This window comes from Melospiza georgiana, chromosome 7, assembly GCF_028018845.1.
Source record: "Melospiza georgiana isolate bMelGeo1 chromosome 7, bMelGeo1.pri, whole genome shotgun sequence".
NCBI lineage: Eukaryota > Metazoa > Chordata > Aves > Passeriformes > Passerellidae > Melospiza > Melospiza georgiana.
In genome coordinates this window covers 4,528,755-4,548,986 of record NC_080436.1, presented here as the reverse complement: position 1 = coordinate 4,548,986, position 20,232 = coordinate 4,528,755, and the positions used below count along the sequence as shown (strand labels likewise).

Here is a 20,232-nt window from a genome sequence, read left to right as displayed (position 1 = left end):
GTGTGAATCAGAGCCTCCTGTGCTGCTGGCATGCTGCAAATCCCTGGGAATGCAGGGGGATTGAGCTCCCCCAGCACCCCCTCATTGGGCTGAACACCTCGCTGCAGTTATACCCGGACAAGACAAGCAATGTTTGTACTGTTCTAAGTGTGCAAATGGGGTGATAGATGCATTTGGGAAATTGGGGGAAGAAAGAGGTTTATTAACCTGCAGGGGAAAGATGTTAGCTCCTGAGAGCTTCATCTCTGGCCTATTGGAAGTGGTGAACTTGTGACGGTGTTCACAGGGGTTCTTGGATGAGGGAAGAGACAAGGATCTGACTCCATGTTTCAGAAGGCTTGATTTATTATTTCATTATATATATTACATTAAAACTGTACTAAAAGAATAGAAGAAATTATTTCATCAGAAGGCTGGCTAAGAATAGAATAGCAAAGAATGATAACAAAGGTTTGTGGCTCAAACTCTCTGTCCAAGCCAGCTGACTGTGATTGGCCATTAATTAGAAACAACCACATAAGACCAATCCCAGACCCACCTGTTGCATTCCACAGCAGCAGATAATCAATGTTTGCATTTTGTTCCTGAGGCCTCCCAGCTTCTCAGGAGGAAAAATCCTAAGGAAAGGATTTTTCCTAAAAGGTGTCTGTGACAGTGAATTTACCAAAAAAGTTAGCAATAATGCGCATCAAGGCAGTGTAGGGGAAGTGATAGGAAACCGAGTGGCTGATGAAGAAACTGGATAAGCTGCATTGTTGCCAAAAATCTCTAAGATGCTCCCTTTGCTCCCAGTAACTGCACTACTGCCAGAGAAAATGTCTTTCCCACCAGAGGAACCTGCCCAGGTGGGCGCTGATGGCTGCAATTAGCAAATGAGGCACGAGCTGCAATTAGCAAAGAGCAGCACGAGGATGCTCGTGAAACACAGCCAGGAATGGTTTGGTCCTTCTGAGTTTGGTGTTTTGGCAGCCAGGGAAAAAGCCCCAGGTCCCATTCCTGGGTGTCACATAGGTGTCACCTCCCCCCGGCGTTTCATTTCATATCTTGGTGCTGATTCTGCTTCTCCTGTCCCTTGAGGATTTCCATGGGAAGGGGAGGATGCAGCTTTGGGTGTTCAGCTCTCTGATACAGCTTTGGCCTAGAACCGTTGACTCCACAGCAAAATACGCTTTTTTCCTCCCTCAAACTGGCAAATTTTTGGTGTTTTTTTAACCCAAGAGCAATTCTGTCCCCTGTGCTACAGGCCTTGTGTACGACACCTTGATGCTGAAGCACCAGTGCACCTGTGGAAACACCAACAGCCACCCTGAGCACGCAGGCAGGATCCAGAGCATCTGGTCCAGGCTCCAGGAGACGGGGCTGAGGGGCAAGTGTGAGGTAAGGGGAACACCACAACAGGCCACATGGCTGCTTTTATTAGTGTTATTAATATTATTACAACATTATTATTATTATTACTATTATATTGCTATTATGCCAAAGAAAAGAGCAAGGTATGATGTAACCCTCTCATTTGTTATCCCTCCCAATTATTCCAGCAAAAGCAACAGCTTTTCTGTGCTTTAATAACTTTTTTTTTTGTACTCTTTAATAAGTAATGGTCAAGCTATGCTGTAAAAAGAATGGGGGTAGGAGGAAGGCACTGAGCACCATTCCATCACAAGAGGTTAAATTAGATTTATTGGATGTCTTTTAAGAGCAGGCAAATGGAGAGAAAAGCTTAGATATTAAACAGAAAAAATGAAGATTAATAATAGAAATTAACGAGTGGTTATTAGTTCCAACTAACAGCAGTGGTGATAAATGGGGGTATAAGTGTGTGCTCATAAATTTTTTGAGCACCTGAGAGGGCTGAATCCCAGAGCATAAATATTCCAGCAATGTCAGGATGGGGCTGGGAATGTTCCCAGCCATCAGATAAGACATCCACGTGGTGGCAGCATTGCCATTGCCTAAATTTCCCTGTCCTGCCCTCCTTTATCCCTTTCAAACCTGTCTCTGTCTGTGGATACCCATTTAATGGAATGCTGGGATTATTTGGGACCAAATGAACCTCGTTGCTAATTGCCTGGCCTCCTCAGTGGGTGTTAGAGATGTCCTCCAATGTATAAGTTTGTGACTGTAAGGCAATATTATTGTCCTTAATTTCCTGTTGATTTCCTTCAAGAAGACTTCTTTTCCTTCATTTCTGTGCTTACCTTGGTGCTTTTGGTTGCTCTCACGATGGGAGCTGTTGATGTGAGCTGTGTTTCCCTCCTGACCACTGGTGACTTCCAGCCTCACCAGACTCTTACAGTGAATTTCTGCCTTCATTCCCTGCTGGCTTTCTTCAAGCTCTGCCCTGCCATTTCAAGGATGCACTTCCTTGTCTCTCTGGTCACCTTTCCTTCACCCCCACCACCTCCTGTCTCAATGTTTCCTTCTTTATCTTGTCTGGATCTGATGATGACATTCCATGTCGAGCAGATAAGTATTGTGAGTAAGGGATTAACCCCAAACCTGAATTTCTCCACCTCAGGACCCATTTTAGTGTTTTGCTGTGTGTCTTGGTGGCTTGCTAAGGGGACAGAAGAGAGAGCCAAGCCCTCAGCAGTGGTTTCAGCAGCCTTTTCCCTCCCCTTGCAGTGCATCCGTGGCAGGAAGGCGACGCTGGAGGAGCTGCAGACGGTTCACTCGGAGGCGCACACGCTGCTCTACGGCACAAACCCTCTCAACAGGCAGAAACTGGACAGCAAGAAGCTTCTAGGTACCATTCCCTGGGGGGACACCCTCCTTCCTGAGCCCTGGCTGAGGTGCTGGGCTCCATCATTAGCCCTGTGCATCTCCAAGAGGATTGTTCCCAGCTCCGTGCGCGGGATCCATCTCCCGCTCTTCAGGCAGACCCCTAAACCCTGGAGAGCTTAAACCTCACTCTGAGTGTTAGATAGTTATCCATGGCTAGGGCAGGAACTGGAGCACACTCCCAAGGGTTTGGATCTGCAACCCCCAGCCAGCTGCACAGGCATCAACAAACCCCTGGCAGCTTTGGACAGTCAGCAAGAGAGATGCAGGGGCCTCGACGTTTGTTTAATGTGGAGTGGGATTGTTTATCCCTTTCAGTGGAGACCAAATCTTCCTGGAACAGGGCTGTGTCTGTTGTAAAATACAGATAAAAATACAAAAAAAGATATTTTCCCAGCAGAAATTCTAAGGGATGCATGTTCAGATAACCAAACAACATGAATTTTAGCACCTCTGTGGAGTCATCATCGCCTCCCTTTACTTCCTGCCTTTTTGCAGCAGCAGGCTGGAGGGACAACTTAGGAAGTTGCCACGTGGGGATCTGAGGAAAAAAAAAAAAAAAACTTAAAAAACGGTTTCTGGAACGTTGAGATGTTGAGAAAGTTTATTTTGGGATTAGCCTGACTTTGGATGATGTAAAAAGAGGTTTAACTCAGTGGCCTCTGTGATGTAGTGGTCACAGCAAAGGAGCTGGAAAGATTTTGCTCAGCGTGTCCATGAGCTCCCAGAGAGGGAAGCCATTAGGCAGTGGTTAAACACACAATTAGCACGGTATTTATAGCTCACTTCCCACCTCTTTAGGGCCAGAGAACCCAAAAGTAGACACCTCCAGCTGAATGATAGCTCCGTTAGGAGGTAAACTTTCAGGAATTTATGATGTCATATGCTCGGGAATGGAAAACCCACAGCCTGAAGGAGCTTTGGTCAATCTTCCCTGGGATATCTGAGAAAATTCTCCTGGAATACTTTTCCACTCCCTCCTTGGCTCTGGGCAGGATCTGTCTCAGCAGTGCCCACAGATGCCTTTGGAGATGGAGTTTATTTGGAATGCATTTTTGGGGGGACACCCAAACTGCTGAACCATTCCTGATGGTTTCTGTAGAGAACCTGTGAGGGAAGCAGCCCTTGCTGCTGTAGTTCTATGCCCACCATGGTTTCCATCACTCATTTTAGAGTGTTTGCAGAGGTCAACTTTAATCCTGTAGAGAAGAGAAATTCCAAAGGCTTTCCAGTCAGAACATTCCCTGTTTGGATACAACTTGCAGAAGAGCCCTGGAGCTGTGGGAGGTCAGGTCCTCAAGGGTCTCCAGTAGGAGGGGATGTGCAGTGGCTCTTAACTGGGCTTCGAGCTGCTTTCCTAAGCCCACCTGGCACCATCTCAGCCTGGAGATGCTCCAGTGGCACTGGCTGCCAGCTCACATCACCCCCTCATCTCCTGATGGCTTCCACAGGGCAGGACCTGAGCAAGGAGCTCAGGTTAAAAACCCCTCCTTCAGCTGTTCTCTCCCTTTGAGGGTTTAAAAGGCTTTCAGATTTACAAACCAGCTTGGTGGGGTTCTTTGAAACACCTTAGAGGGTGGGTTTAGGGCAGGTTGGAACGCTGAGGGCAAAGCTTGGTGTGAGGTTTAGGGATGCAAATGGGAGTGTCTTGGCAGGTGTCTGATGACTCCGTGTAAACTCTTGGCCTTTGATACCTCTGTGAGGAAGAAAAAAGCCTGAGAAGCCTCAGCCTGGAAGGGGAAAAAGGCTTTTCAGGACACAGGATGTTTCTTGTTAAGCTTCTGCAAATGAAAAGGGGGGATGTGCCTTCATGGAATCACAGAATCCCAGAACGGTTTGGGTGGGAAGGGAGCTTAAAGTCCATCCCATCCCACCCCTGCCATGGCAAGGACACCTCCCACTGTCCCAGATTGTTCCAAGCCCCGTCCAACCTGGCCTTGGGCACTGCCAGGGATCCAGGGGCAGCCACAGCTTCTCTGGGAATTCCATCCCAGCCCCTCCCCACCCTCCCAGGGAACAATTCCTTCCCAATATCCCATCAATCCCTGCCCTCTCATGGTTTAAATCCATCTCCCCTTGTCCTGTCAAGGACACAAAGTACAAACCCATCTCTCCCTGGACAGTGGAAACACTTGGAACCTGTTGGACAAGTTGAAACTTTAGGCAAATAAGGCTGCTTTTAATTTGTGGGGAGCAATCCTAAATTGTTGTCAAGAAGACAAATAGGGAAATAATGGGTGGATTAGCAGTGAGAGATGTGACAGGAGGCAGGATGATCTAAGAACTTCCATGTGGATCTAATCAAGGAGGGCATCTCACTTGGAGCTCAGATGAGTCCAGATGCATGAACTCCTCTCTCAGGCACAGAATCCCAAATGGTTTGAGTGGGTATGGACCTTGAAGCCCATCCCATTCCACCCCCTGCCATGGGCAGGAACGCCTTGCACCAGACCAGGTTGCTCAGGGCCCCACAGAATTTATTCACACGCGAGCCCAGAGAGCGATGTTACTTTTCCTACAGATTCAAAATTAGCCCTGCAGATGGTTTTCTCAATTTTTCTCACATTCTCCTTGTTGGTTTTGCTATTTCAGTCAAAACACATGTTTTTTCTTTGCTTGCCACTGGTTTATTTTTCGGTCTTCCTCTTTCATGAAGCCCATGCTCTCCAAAGTCATCTAGTAACTGCAGATGAGGGACAATTGGGGTGTGAGTGACAATTGGGGTGGTTTTATGATTTCCTGACCTCCCTCAGTGGGAAAGGGTTAAAGTGCACATCTGAGAAGACACACTGAGTGATTGTTGGTGGCATCTTCCTCGTGTATAGTCTCAAAACATCGGACAACACCCACCTTGCTTAAAACTGAATGATTTATAGACAGCTTTTACAGGAGCCTAAATGTGTACATTGTGTGTGTGTGTTGTAACAGGGCTGGGTGAAAACGGGAAGAAAACCCCCAGGAAGAAATGTGTGTGTTTCTGTGCTTGGAAAGATTGCAGAATTGCCACAAAGTTGGCCCCAGAGCCTGGTGACCTTTGTGCCTCACAGGTTTCTTGTCCCCCCCAGGTTCCCTCACGTCGATGTTTGTCAGGCTGCCTTGCGGTGGTGTCGGGGTGAGTACCTCCCTTTAATGTGTAAATAATGTCCTGTTTGTTCTCCCCACTGCTCCCCTCAGCACCAAAAATTGCTGCTCTGCATTCCAGGGTGGGTAATTGCAGCCAGATGCTGCCCCTGAGCAGGGGCTGCCACGGCCTCACGTGCCTTTCTTCAGAAGCAGCCGCAGCGCTTCGGGGCTGCTGCCGAGAGCCCGAGCTCTCTGTGAGGGACACTCAGGAGGAAAAACCTCATTTCCCAGCCTGGGATGTTCACTGGGGAAGGGGTTGCTGTGTTTGGGAGCAGCCCTTGCATCCCAAAGTGGTTTTTTGTCCTGTGGAAAGCAGGACGTGCTCGTGCTCCATCCTCAGTCTCGGGGCTCCAGAGCAGGTGGGAAACGTGGCCATGGAACAGGACAATATTTGGGAATGTACATTTTTTTCTCCTGTGAATAGCAAGTTTGCTGTTTCTCTGCCCTGGAATGAAACAGCATTTGGCATCTTTTATTCTCCAGCTCCAGGATAATCCACGTGGATTCTCCAGGAGGTGACTAAGATGCCCCTCCATCCCTCGTGGAAAAGCTGAGTGTTATTTTTCAGCTGTCAAATTTCCATATAATCAGGCTTTTTGCTGTTGTTTGTTCCCATAAAGCCGAAAAAATCCCAAACCCCAAATACCTTGTTTTGAAGGTTTTCTTGTTTTCCTTTGAAGCCCGAAAGCTTAAAAGTTTCCCTTTCAAGTCAGACTTTCTGCTCCAGAGTTTCTGTGGAGGGTGACAGGACAGAAAATCGTGGAGAACAGGAAGGGGAAAAGAATGAGAAGAGACAATAAAAGGCATTGTGTTTGAAAATTCACAGTGGTAGTTCTGCTGCATAATTGTAGCTCATGAAGTTGAATTTTCAAGGTCTGGATTCTGTTATGGAAATGAAACAAAATTGTTTTCTTCCTGAGTCTTTGCAAAATCGCTGCTTTGAAAATTATCCCGTCAGAAAAAAAAAAAAAAAAAAAAAGAATAATCGTCGTTTATTCGTACCGCCACTCGTGGAGATATTTTATTTTGTATTGTAAATATGCTGCAGTCGCCTAATTCATGGCAAATTTTTGGCCAGAGCTTAAAAGGTTTGGATTTACTCTGCCCTGCAGTCAGGCATGCCATTCAAAGCAAAAAAAAAAATTATCATTTGCAAATGAAGACTGAATGGTAACAAGTAGAGACAGTGTCTGAGCCCAGCACGGGCCCAGCAGTCTTGCATTAAATCCCAAATCAGGGCAGGAAACGCCTCGGTGCTGATATTCCTGATATGCTCCCAATAAAGATGCTGCTTGGTTGTCTCCACAGACCCTTAATATCGAATATTTGCTGACTCTGGTGCAGTGTTTGAGCAATCCTATCAGCAAAACCTGTGCCAGGGAACAATTCCTTCCCAATATCCTTCCTCACCCTGCCCTCTCTCAGTGGGAAGCCATTCCCCATTGTTTGCCAGATATTTTTTCAGAGGGCAAACATGATGTCATCAAGTCAAAAGGAAAAGAAAAGAAAATTAAAAATCAGTAGAATGATGTGGGACAGGTCCTCCTTTGGATTTATACTGGAGCAGGATAAAGCAGAATGATGGCTGATGATTGGAATTCAGGAGCTGAGGATGTTGTGTGAAATTATGGGCTGGAAAGCTTTGAAACCAGGCTCTTTTCCTGCAAGCAATCAAGTGTGGCTCTCTTCCTTTGGGGATGTTGTGTAGATGAAAAGGAAGGATGGGTCTGGAGGGGGATGCAGGGCAGTTTTTGGGGGGAGAAACCCCTGGAGAGCTGTTTTGCCTCAGGATAGAGGATGAAACTTGGGCAGCCGTGAGTTCTCCTCAACAATGAGTGGAATGAGGGACAGGGAAGAGAGTGAATCAGAGAATATCCAGAGCTGAAAGCACCCACAGGGATCATTGACCCAACCCCTGTCCCTGCACAGACACCCCAACAATCCCACCCTGTGCTTCCCTGGGAGCTCTGGGAGTGAAGCAGCAAGGAAACAGTTCAGAGCAAATCCCTTCATCTCATAACAACTTTCAGACCCTCTCTTTTAATTAAAAACTCAGTCTTGGTGAATTGAAGTCAAAGAGAGAAAAGAGTAAATTTGTTCCCAGGTGCTTGGAAACTCTTTTTCCTTGTTGGTTTGTCCCATGGCTGACAAGCCTCCTCCCTTCTGCAGCCTTCTGGTCCTAGCAGGAGAGGAAGAAAGAAAGCACAGAAGCTCTGAAATCAACAGGTGTGAGCTCTGAGTGAAACATCACTCATTTATTTCTGCTGATCACTTGGGAATTGTGCTCAGCTTTGCTCCTCTGCAGCTCACACCCTGTTTGCCACTCACCATGGCCTTTCCTAATCCAGGATGATTAGAGGAGGCTTTTGGGATGTTGGGAAAGATGAAAGTTTGACAAGAAATTCTCACAGATATCTATGCTTAGCAGATAGATTTTTGAGTGTAAAATCTGAAGAAAGAATAATATAGAAGCAAGTTTTGATATAAAAGAATTGCTGAGCCAGTCTCACTGGCTAACCAAGGAGGCAAAGGCTGTGTTAGTTAGAAGGGGTTTTTATGGCTTAGAGCACATGATAAACCCACCCCAAACAAGAAGATGTTTATACCAAGCAGAAAGACAGCACAGGGAAACAAGTCAGCAAATGTTGCAAGTAGAAAAAAGGTCTCAGAATTTTCCACTGCAAGAAAACTGAAAAACAACTTCTAGCTTAAACTGTAATGTGCTGACTTTCAGTGATTGGAGATCAGTAATATGAATATGGTAATTATAGCAGTTATGATGGGCTATAGATAAAAGTTAAGGTATAGATTGGTTCTACTGTATGAAGATGCTCAGCAAAGAAAAGTATATAATGCATTGTAACCAAAACCAAAGGGTCTCCAGGCTTGCCTGCAGCTGGAGCTGACAGCTGTAGGCACAGCTCTGTCACCCACAACCCTGGGCTGCTGTGACATCTTGGATGGAATAAACTGCATTTTGGAGAGCTGCCTGGAGCCCCACATCCCTCATTTAGGCTCTTACTTTGGGAGAAAGGAGTTTAAGCTTGGAAAATCTGCAAGATCATCTCAGCACACTTGCATCCAGATTCTTCAAAACACTCAAAGGCTTGATTTAAGGAGAGCTGATAAATTTGTTTTCTTTCCTGTGTAGCGTTTTGCTGCGCACATTCTAAAAATATCTGAAGACCTGCATCATTTCTCTGCACGTGTTCTAAAAACTCCAGAGGTGTTTGTGTTGTTGATCTTCTCCAGAGTAGTTGATTCTATTTTTGGGTTTTTCAAGGGCTTTGATTAGAGCATATCGACAATTGGAACTGTGCAAGCAAAGTAAGTTCTTGCAGAGCAGAGAGCAGGGAAAGGACTTCAGTGGAATGGAAATGAGGAGGAACTAATTAGCGAGTCAGAGGAAGAGAATGTGAGAATTATTTAATTGAGAGCAGGAGGAGACACAGTAGGGTGTCTTCCTCTGTGAGGGAAGAGCAGAATTCCTTCATTTTGCAGGGTCTGGAGCTCTGGTACCACCTGTGTCAGCCTGTCCTGGTGCTTGATTTCTTACCTGTGGATTTTTTCAGTAGAATTTTATTGTATTTTTATTCAGTAGAATAATTTCAGTGCATTTTTATTCAGTAGGATAATGAACTCTTTTGTGAGGTGCTCATTTAATTCTGAGATAGCTGCACATTAGTGAATAGCAAAGTTTACAGTGTGAGTAGGAGGAATTCACAGTGTGAGTGGGAGCCTCATCATGGATATTAATAAAAAGACCTTGGGTTTTCCTTTAAGGAAGAAAATAATTGTAAGGAAATAGTAATTTTTATTATGAGGAAGGAAAACTCTTTGGGTTTCACTTTGGACATTCTTCCTGGAATGCTCCTGGCAGGAGCCTGGTTTGTGGCAATGCTTGGCTCTGGCACTGAAGAATCCTGTATCCTGTCTTTTTTGTGGGAAAAGCTGGCCCCAGCAGCCATCTGAGGGTCTGTGGGCCCCGTAGGACAGGTGAATTTGGGTATTTTGTATTTCCATTCCTCTGGTGCCTCACAGGGAATGAGGAGGGCCCATGGAAGGAGCCCTGAACTTGCTGTGTCCAGGCAGGAAGGGAAGCTCTTTCCTGCTGGTGTCCTGAGACATTTTCTTCCAAAGACCAAGAAAAATGGGTTAGGTTTCTTCTGCATGTGTGCAGTCCTGATCCAGGATTCCTGGAGCTGCCCTGTGTAATTCAGACTTTATCCTGCTGCTGTTCCCATCTTACTGCGCAAATTTACAGGGGTGCAGGCCACAAATAGTCACTGCAGGGCTCTCCCACAATGCAGTGGCATTCCCCAGAGGCTTTTTGGTGTTCTCCAAGTGCTTTCCTAGTTTATATTGTGGCTTCCAGAGCACCCTTGGGGTGGATGCTACCAGAAAGCATCCATGATCACAGAGCTGGAATCACTTCCAATGGCAGCTTCAGCATGGCTGGGAAGGAGGTGGATCAGTCCTCTGTGGGGCCACTTGTGTCTCCTGACTGCTCAGTGAGCCAGGCACAGCAAATGATCCCTTTCTTCCCATCTCTGCTTTTTGCCATTGTTTCCATAGATGCACTCAGGGCAGAGTGATATGTGAAAAATGGCTGGGGGTCCTTCCCTTCCTGGTGAGGAATGTCCCTTTCATCTGGTGACACAATCTGGAATAACAGCAATGAGCATGCCTGCAGGGTGCCTTGCCTTGCCTGTGGCCTGTTCCCACATTTTCAGGGGGGTGATTGTGTGGAATATTTAGGGTTGAAGAAATCTGTGTGGTCAGCACAGGGTGCTGAAGGTCTGTTAGGGTGGGTGAGCTCCTCAGGGAAGTGCTGTCACTCCTGGGCACTCTTCTTTTAAATGCCCAACACTGAACATCCCTCTTTATTGTGGATTTTTAATTTATTTTAAAGAATCATTGAATCATTTAATAGACCTTTTTATTTCATCTTGGATCAGCAGCAGTTAAAGAGAAATGCTGATTCCGTGGTCACAGACTTACAGAATCATGGAATGGTTTGGGTAGGAAAGGACCTTAAAGACCATTCCAGTCCATCCCCTGCAACAGGCAGGGTCACCTTCCACTAGCCCAGGTTGCTCCAGCCTGGCATTGGACAATTCCAGGGATCCAGAGGAGTTCCAGCTTCTCTGGGCACCTCAGTGCCCTCCCAGGGGACAATTCCTTCCCAGTATCTGAAAGAAACCCCTTTCAGTTAAATCCATTCCCCTTGTCCTATCCCCCCATGTGAGTGATGTCTTTATAAGACAGGGGTCTCCTGCTGCCTGGCTGCCCTCCTTGCTCCTAACCTGTCTCCTGTGTGTCCCCTCAGGTGGACAGTGACACCATTTGGAACGAGGTGCACTCGTCGGGCGCCGCTCGCCTGGCCGTGGGCTGTGTCATTGAGCTGGTGTTCAAAGTGGCCACGGGAGAGCTGAAGGTGAGGGAACAGCCCTGAAGGTTTGGGAATAGCCCTGAAGGTTTGGGAACAGCCCTCAGCCATGCTCTGGGCATGCTGTGCTCGGGGCTCTGAGCAGCAGCTCCAGGACCTTTTCCCTCTCCTCAATGAGGGAAAGCATCGTCCACTGCTATCACCTTGTGAGGAATCCATCAAGAGCAACTCCAGAGTTCCCAAGCAGGATTAAAGCTTCTGGCTGCACCCCCTGTGTGCATCCTTGTCCCTCTGACCTTCTCCCTTCCCTGTTTTTTGTGTGCAGAATGGGTTTGCTGTTGTCCGGCCCCCGGGTCACCACGCGGAGGAGAGCACACCCATGTGAGTATGGGCTTCACTGCCTGCAGCCAGGGCTCCTTTGGTGGGGGATCCACAGCTGGCAATTCCAGAGGAATTCTGTCAGGTTATCACTGTGGGATTTCTGTTTGTTGCTAGATGAGATGTGTGGTGTTCAGAGCTCCCCACGTTCTGTGGAGCAGGGTAAGAGCCTGCTTAGTGTTTCCTAGCAAGGATCAGCAGTGGGTTCAGGCAAGTGTGGGATGTTCCCTGTTTCCCTAGAGCCTGCTGCTGGAATCCAGCACTTCCAATGGCAAACAGATCTAGTGGAAGGTGTCCCTGCCCATGGAACGAGATGACCTTCAAGGTCCCTCCCACCACAAGCCTTTCCATGTTTCCAGAGAGGAAAGGAGAGCAGAAGGAACTCCTGCCTCCTGTGTTCTGTCTAGGTGATGGGTGCAGTGGGACCATGGGAAGCTGTCATTAACACCTCTCTTTTCCTCTTGCCTCCCCTCTCCAGGGGTTTCTGCTACTTTAACTCTGTGGCAATCGCAGCCAAGCTGCTCCAGCAAAGGCTCAACGTGAGCAAAATCCTCATCGTGGACTGGGTGAGTAATTGCCCCTTCTTTCCCTTTAGGAGGGTGGGAATTACTATTATTAATTCCCTTTAACAGGTGGAAATTATTCTGGGTGGTTTCTTCTTGCAAGAGCAAGCTCTGTCAGTGAAAAACTTCTTGCCTGTTGTCTGCAAGCCAAAATTTGGGGGCTTAATTGAATAAAAGTGTTCTAATCAGGAAAAAAATTCTTCAAGGGGCCAGAATTTTCAAATAAAGAGAAAGGGCTGATTTGGAATTCTGCTTAGGCAATGTATAGATTTTTATTTCTTTATAGATTTTATGTGGCTGGGAAGGTATTGGAGTGACTGGGGATCAGCCAAGAGTTTTGGTTCTGTTGCCACAGGTTAAACCCACAAGTTAAAAGGCATTTATTTATCTTTTGGACTTACTGGATGGATGTTTATTTCCTCACTTCCCACCTGTTCTTCATGTCAGAGAGGGGCATTTGAAATAGCTGTCCTGTCACAGGCTGTGCTTGTGCACCCCACAGCAGCTCAATAGAGGAGCTCTCATGGGCTGTGTTGTTTAACTTGGATTAAACAGAAATTTATTTGTATCAGTACTCACCCCAAAGATATAGGGCAACAAATATCCCAGTATCTCCATCTGCCAGAATTGGTGTTAATCCAGTTCTTTCCATCAATTTGATAGACATTTGGGGTTGTGTTTATCCCATGTATTAAACAAGGAGAGTAATCTCAAACTAGGTGTGCCCAACAGGTTATTCCCATTCCCCACAAACTGCTTTCTCCAGCCAGGCTGGAGAAAACAAAGCTCAACAGCAAAGAAAACCCTTCCAAATCCCAAACTGATGCCTTTAATCCATGTTTTTAGTGAGGGACTAACCTCCCTGTCCCTGCAGGATGTCCACCACGGGAATGGTACCCAGCAGGCCTTCTACAACGACCCCAACGTGCTCTACATCTCACTCCATCGCTACGACGACGGCAACTTCTTCCCAGGCAGCGGCGCTCCAGATGAGGTGAGCACATGGATCCCAGAGCCCTGGCACTCACAGGAGCTCCTGCCACCTCCAGAGCTCCTCAGGGTTTTGTGTTCCCATCCCAGGACACACCAGGTGCCTGTGATCCAACAGCCCGGTGTCCTGGCCGGAGCTGGTGGGACGGCAGCCAAGGAGTCACTGCAGTTCAGCTCTCCAGCCCTTTGGGGACAGCCTGCTCCAGAGGAGCCCTCTGCCAGCTGTCCCAGCACTCCCTGTCCTGTGCAGCATTTCTCCTTCCTCAGCAGAAGTTGTTTCTTAGATGCTGAAGGAACAGATTGTCCGTGGCTGCACCGCCCACACTCGGTTTTCCTGGCGCAGCCGTGGAGCCTCTCCATCTCCCCTTCTCCATCTATCTCCCCTTCTCCATCTATCTCCCCTTCTCCATCTATCTCCCCTTCTCCTTCTCCCCTTCTCCTTCTCCCCTTCTACACCTCTCCTTCTGCACCTCTCCTGCACCTCTCCTCCTCCACCTGCCCTTCTCCACCTGCCCTTCTCCACCTCTCCTTCTCCACCTCCCCTTCTCCTTCTCCCCTTCTTCTTCTCCCTTTCTCCATCTCCCCTTCTCCATCTCTTCTCCACCTTCCCTTCTCCACCTCCCTTCTCCATCTATCTCCCCTTCTCCATCTCTCCTTCTTCTCCCCTTCTCCATCTCTTCTCCACCTCTCCTTCTCCACCTGCCCTTCTCCACCTCTCCTTCTCCTTCTCCCCTTCTCCATCTCTCTCTCCTTCTCCACCTCCCCTCCTTTCTCCTGGCCCTGCCCAGGCATTGCTCACCACCAGCCACCAAGGCTGCACCTGCACCCCAAATCTCTGGGGTTTGAGGCCCAGCCTCGATGCTGCTGGAGCGAATCCCCCTTTCCTGGTGGTGTCCTCAGAGCCTGCAGCAGGAGGGCTGGGCCAGTGGAGCTGAGAGCTGAGCTCTGGATGGATCCATCCTTCCTTTCCCTCTGGGCTGGCAGGAAATATGGTCCTTCAGAGGGATTTAGCAAAGGGAAATTTTTTTGAATACTTATAGTGCTCCAGGTGACATCTGAAAAACTTCTTCCCCTGTCAGTTTTACATTTTCTGCTTGAGAAAACATCAATGTTTCCATTTCAACCTGTAAAGAAACTTCAATGTGACGTGATGCTGCTGACTGTTGTAGTGAATCAACAGCAGCCCTTTGTATCAGGGCTTAATTCCTGCTTTTTAGCAATCTGCTTTACAAAAGGAGTCATTTTCAGATGTGTCATTTTAGACCAAATAAAAGAAAGGATACAAAGCAAGTTTGATTTAAGCCAATGACGGATAAATAACCCACTGTGGGTAGATGAACACCCACCCCTGTGTTTTTCTAGCAAAAATATTTGCACCACTATGAGGAATAATGTGCAATAAAAGCCATGCAGTTTTATCCAGCTGTGCAACACATTGATTTTCACTTATTAATTCTTTTTTTTTATATGCAAAGACCTTCTTGCAAAAAAAAAAAGCTGGAAAAGCCTGGTTTATTTTCCAGTTTTTCTCTCTCTCAGGTAGTTGCAGGCAGGGCAGATGGGGACATTTGCAGTACAAGCAAGGAGAGGGATGTATTTACATCTCCCACCCACGTGTCCCTCAAGCGGCCAAAATCCCTTCTCTGTGAATCCTGTTTTTCTCCAGCAGAGGGGGAGCTCACTCTGATTAAAATACACATTTCCCCAGTTGCAACTGTAGTGAAATACAAAACACGCTCCTGAATCAAGCTTAAAATGAATTATGGAAAGGGAATACATGCAGCACACTCTGCTGCAGAAAAATCAAGAGGGTGCAGTTGATGTTGGGGTGTTTTTTTTGGGTAAGCAGCAGTCAGGCACCACCAGTCCTCAGCTCCCATTAATATCTGAGCATGGAGGAGCTTTATTTTCCCTCTTGTTTCAGGAACCAGGGGCTAATCAACCTCACTACTGGATCCAGATCCAAATTCCACTGGGAGAACATCAAAAGAGCAAAGAAGTGTTGCCAGAATTTGCTAACTGAGAGTCCCTTTACCCTTTTGCAGGTTGGCACAGGAGCAGGAGTTGGTTTCAATGTTAACATGGCATTTACTGGTGGCCTGGATCCGCCCATGGGAGACACGGAATATTTAACTGCCTTCAGGTACTACTGAGTTTTCCCACTCACAAATGTGTTTTTCACCTCAGCTGGGTTTGTTTCTCCTTGTGCCATCCTCTGTGATTTTGACTTTTGATAAGGTTTAAAATTTTGGTATTATCGATCCCAGAGAGGCCCTGGCACAGGTGCCCAGAGAAGCTGGATCCCTGGAAGTGTCGCAGGCCAGGTTGGACATTGGGGCTTGGAGCAGCCTGGGACAGTGGAAGGTGTCCCTGGCCATGGCAGGAGTGGCACTGGATGGGCTTTAAGTCCCCTTCCCACCCAAACCATTCCATGATTTTTCTTGGACACTTCCCTGTGCCATGGGGCCACTTTCCCTCTCCTTTAACAACCTGAAACTTTTCTGTCCTCACACCTTTGATGCCTAAATTCATGCAGACACACACTTGCCAGAAGACAGGGTGTGAATTTTGTGGGATATCACCTTTATGGAACAGCTTTAAATCCAGGAACATTATTTTCTGCTCTTCCCTGTTATATCCCCTTAGGCTGAGCAAAAAGCACCTTTTCCCCCTCTTCATTCTGCCATCACGAAGCCCTGAGAGAACACCCACAATTTCAAATGACACCAAATCCCTGCCATTTGTGTCACTCCTGGCTCAGAGAGGCAGCACATTGCTCCAGGGTGGAAGCCTGGCTATCCCAGGATGGATCTCTTGGTTAGCCAGAGCACCTGGAGCTGGGGACAGTAAATATTAATTGAGTGTCCAGGCTGCTGGAAAAGGCTCAGGGCTGCACAGTGAGGCCTTTGCCAGCCATTCCTGGGGTCTGCTTGCCTGGACACTGCAGCTATTTAGGGAACATCCTTTGGAGTGGGTTGCAGCCCTGATTTTGGGGAGTTTTGGGGGATGCTCCTCCCAGAGCCTGCACACCTTCAGTTTAACCATAAGTTAAACAAGAAGCATTTTTTTCATCCTATGCCAAGTTTGGCCATGATAGTACATTATCAAGTGACCTTTTTAAATCTTAACCAGCTCCTTTGAAAAACATTTTTCCCCACCCCCCGAATCTTTCTATTGATTTTAATGTAAAATAAAGCTTTGAAGTTTGCAATTTATAGTCCCCTGAGAGTTGGAAAGTGAAGGGAATGGGTCATATATCCTATTTTTTCCCCCTTCTTTTCTTGCTTTAGCCCCTTGAGACAATACATGCCTTCAAGGCAGCACCTTGTTATTCCACCCTGTCGAATGCCACGTTGCATTTGCTGGGGATCAAACCGAAGATGAAGAAAAGATAAGAAAATTGGCCATAATGAACTCCAGAAGCAGGAGGCATTTTCACCATGAACTTGGAAACTCACAGTGGAGAGCTGAGCTTTAATTCAAACCAGTCCAAATGCCAAACTGTGAGGCTTTGAAGTCTGGAGAGGAATCAGTGGAAATCCTTTGAGCTAGGCAAAGATACTGATAGACTTTTTCTTTTTTTTTCTTTTTTTTTTTTCAAGGCTTAACTCTTCACATGCCTGTCTGTTTCTAGGGAAAAAAAGTCATTTTTCTGTGTAGAAGGAGCAGATTTAAATAAGCAACATGCTCCTCATTTTTTTGTTGTTGTGTTTTAGGAAAAGCCAGTATGTGTGAGTTTGAGAAATGAAAATAACTGAGATAATTGTCTTTCTGAATGAGAGAAATGAGGGAATAAATAAATCCCAGTGAAACCACTCATCCCCAAAATGAAAACCTGTTTCAGAGTGGGTTTGCTCCATGCAAGAAAGAGATGGGAACTCAGATCAGTGATTTTCATCCTCTCTCCAAATATTATTAAATTATAAGTTTTGGGGTGACCTCTGGATGGCCCTTAATGCCATCGAGACGTATCAGAAGTGAGAAAAAGAGTTAAAAATCAGCTTTCCCCTGCACTTTGTCACTTGTTGCCTTCTAACCTGGGGCTGAAATCACTGCCTGCCCCAGCCCCAGGTTGGGGTGCTGTTTTTAGGAGGGTGGTGGTGCTCAGAAGGGATCTGGGGAGATTTTTGGGAACCTGGAGCTCCTGCACCCTGTGCTAGCTGCGGCTGTGCCAGAGCCAGCTCCACATCCCGTGTCTGAGCTCACCCCTGAGCGTGTGGGCAGCCCCAGATTGCACAGATCGGGCAGAAATGGGGTCAGTTTAATGCAGGGAACAATGCAGGGAGCAATGCAGGGAACAATGCAGGGCACGTCCTTCCCAAAATCCTGAACTCCCAGAACGTTCCCGCTGCCTCCGCTGCTGTTCCGTAGTTACAGAAACAAACAAGTTGTAAAATTCAGAGGGGTTTTTTGGACCAGGATTTGTTGTTCCCTTACATTTTACATCAGCTGAAATCCTGTTTGTCTCTCTCAGTCCTCCTGATCCAGGTGCAAACCCAGCTAAGAGACCTGCAGGAAAAATGGGAAGGCTTCGGCTGGTTCTTTATGACACGGCAACAGCAATTAGTGAAATTAAAAATGTTTCATCTGCGGGAGTTTCCCTCTGAATTTACTGCAAGGAAGTTTTCCTGGTGATGCCAGCAGTTGTGTTGTGTCTGAGAATTCCTTCCCCTGTCCCAGTAATTCCACCATAATAATTCCAGCCATAATTCCACGTCCAGCTCGATTGCACATTTGACTTTATTTAAAACACCTCAGCCAGAAGGAACAAGCCAGGGCTGTGCTCCTCCTCCTCCTGCTGCTTTCAAAAAGCATTAAACAAGTTCGGAAACCAATTTTAGGGGCATTTGGGTTTTTCCCTCGATCCATAAACCATTTGAGGAGCGAGGAAGAGGATGAGGAGGAGGAGATGATGCTGTTTTGCCTGGAACGGTGGTTGCTGTATTTTCAATTTCATGCTTTCCCCATGCTGATTTCATCCCCAAATTCCTAATCCCTTTGGACACAGTAAATGACCATGCAGAAGCAAAGACTGGAATTTTCAGGAAGCTGGTTAGCCTGAGGAGCAGTGGATAACATTTTTAGTTTATATATATAAAATATATTACGTGTATAAAACCATATATAGAAATTTGCACATGATATATATGAAATATAAAATATATCAATAGGTAAATATATGCATAATATAAATATATACACTTAACAGATAGAAATTTATACATAGCACATATAAAAATATGTATTAAACATAGATGTGGCCAAGAATGGGAAAAAGTCTCTAAAAAAGTGTTCAGCCTTCTAAGTTTCACCAATTTACTCCCTGCAATTGAGCATTTAAAGCCCAAAATAATCCTCTGTAGGATTGTTTCATTTACCTGTCATTTATTAGGCATTTAACTGGGGAACTGGCTAATGCCAGGCTAAAATTGTTCATTCAGCCTTCTGGAAAATAGATCTAAAATTACATTTATTTTTTTTGCCTCTCTCCCAAGCAATTGCAGAACACAATGAGGAGGCTTTGCTGGTTGCAGCCATGAGTTTGCTCTCATGTAGAGCTGTTCAGCTCAGCTGTAACCAGGCAAATAAAAAGATTTGATTTATTTTAAGCAAGCAAAAACAAGCTTCTGAAACTAGGGAAATTTCAGTTTCATTTTTTCCTTTTTAAATTCTACATGGATTGAATGAATATTCAGTGTCAGGAATATTCATTCCTCAGTGAATAACTTTACAGCCACCTCAGCCATTCCTTAAAAGACCCTAATCCAGGCAGAACTGCTTATCTCCTAGGTAATAATTCAAATTTCTGTTTTTTTTAGAGTCTCATCAGCAGGGCAAAGCCACGGGGTTGTTTCCAGTTTAATCCTTGTTTCCCCTGGAGGGGGATGGAGCATCCCCAGCCTTCTGGGGTGCAGCTTTGGGCTGGCTCCGGTGATCCCACGCTTCCACTGAGATCCCAGCAGCTCCCACAGCATCATAACTAGGGGAGAGGGGAAATAAATCTGATTCTTTGAGCAGTTTTCCTTGGGTTAGGAATGAAAAAGCTCATGGAAAATAAACCCTTGGCTGCTGCACTTGCTCTGGAGTTGCTGCTTCAGGCCTTGGTGAGTGAGGGTGGTGGTTTCTCCTGAAAATTTCTGTGGGTTCCACCAAACTGTAAACTCACCAGCCAGAGCTGTGCTCTTGTCTTCCTCACAGAAGGACGAAATGGAGAGGAGCAATCACATCCTCAGAGGAGAAAATTCAAATTCCTTGTTGGGATTCTGTGTGTTTTAAGGGAAAATGAAACCCCCTTTGTTCTCACAGAGGTCTCTGTGTCTGTGCACAGAGATCAGCAATGCTGCAGGAGCCTCTGGGGTTGCTGTGGCAAATAGCTGGGAAAGAATGAAGCTAGGAGGTGTGTGGGGAGGTTTTTTTTGGTGTCTGTGTGCCTGTTCCTGCTCCCTGGTGGCAGTGGAGGCTGGGGGTGGGTTTGCTCAGTGCCTGGCAGAGGCTGATGCCCCATTCTGCATCATTCACAAGCTCAGCTGGATGTCACGAGCTGCTGACTCTGGCAGATGTCTCCTGGCTGTTTAATATCCTTGTGGCAAAAAGCTGGGAGCTTTTATGAGTGTTCTGATAGCACTTGAGCCATCTCAGCATGGAACAGCCCCCCTGGGCTCTGTTTTTAGAGCATCACATAAAGACTCGACTCAATAAAGTGTGAGGTTCTCGTGTGTGCCAAGATTTACAGGTCCACGCTTTGGGATGTGGGTAAAATAACCTCAGTTCCTGCTCCAGAAAGTTATCCTGGCTGGTGGCTGTTCCTAGGATGGGAAAATGGGAAAATTGCAGGTCAGGTTGCCCTAGGGACACATCCAGAATTCAGTAGGTGCAGTTACAATGGAAAAAACATCATTTGGGAAGTGTGTCTTGATGTGGGGATGGGATGTTTGCAACCTCATGTGGGTTTTGAGGAGAAATTGTGGAGTTTGGAGAGAGAGAAAGCAGAGGGAGAAAAGGTGTTTT

The 20,232-nt window shown here is 46.5% G+C and overlaps 1 protein-coding gene across 5 annotated transcripts in view; it reads left to right on the top strand.

Moving 5' to 3' along the window:
- HDAC4 (histone deacetylase 4) overlaps positions 1-20,232 on the top strand; it is a 181,566-nt gene that overhangs the window by 149,045 nt on the left and 12,289 nt on the right. For all 5 annotated transcript variants that reach the window (XM_058027487.1, XM_058027485.1, XM_058027486.1 and 2 more), the window contains exons 15-22: positions 1,244-1,377; positions 2,626-2,746; positions 5,847-5,893; positions 11,234-11,341; positions 11,619-11,674; positions 12,150-12,237; positions 13,109-13,228; positions 15,270-15,367. In XM_058027487.1, the coding sequence (XP_057883470.1) occupies positions 1,244-1,377; positions 2,626-2,746; positions 5,847-5,893; positions 11,234-11,341; positions 11,619-11,674; positions 12,150-12,237; positions 13,109-13,228; positions 15,270-15,367 (772 nt within the window). The remainder of the gene's footprint in view (positions 1-1,243; positions 1,378-2,625; positions 2,747-5,846; positions 5,894-11,233; positions 11,342-11,618; positions 11,675-12,149; positions 12,238-13,108; positions 13,229-15,269; positions 15,368-20,232) is intronic.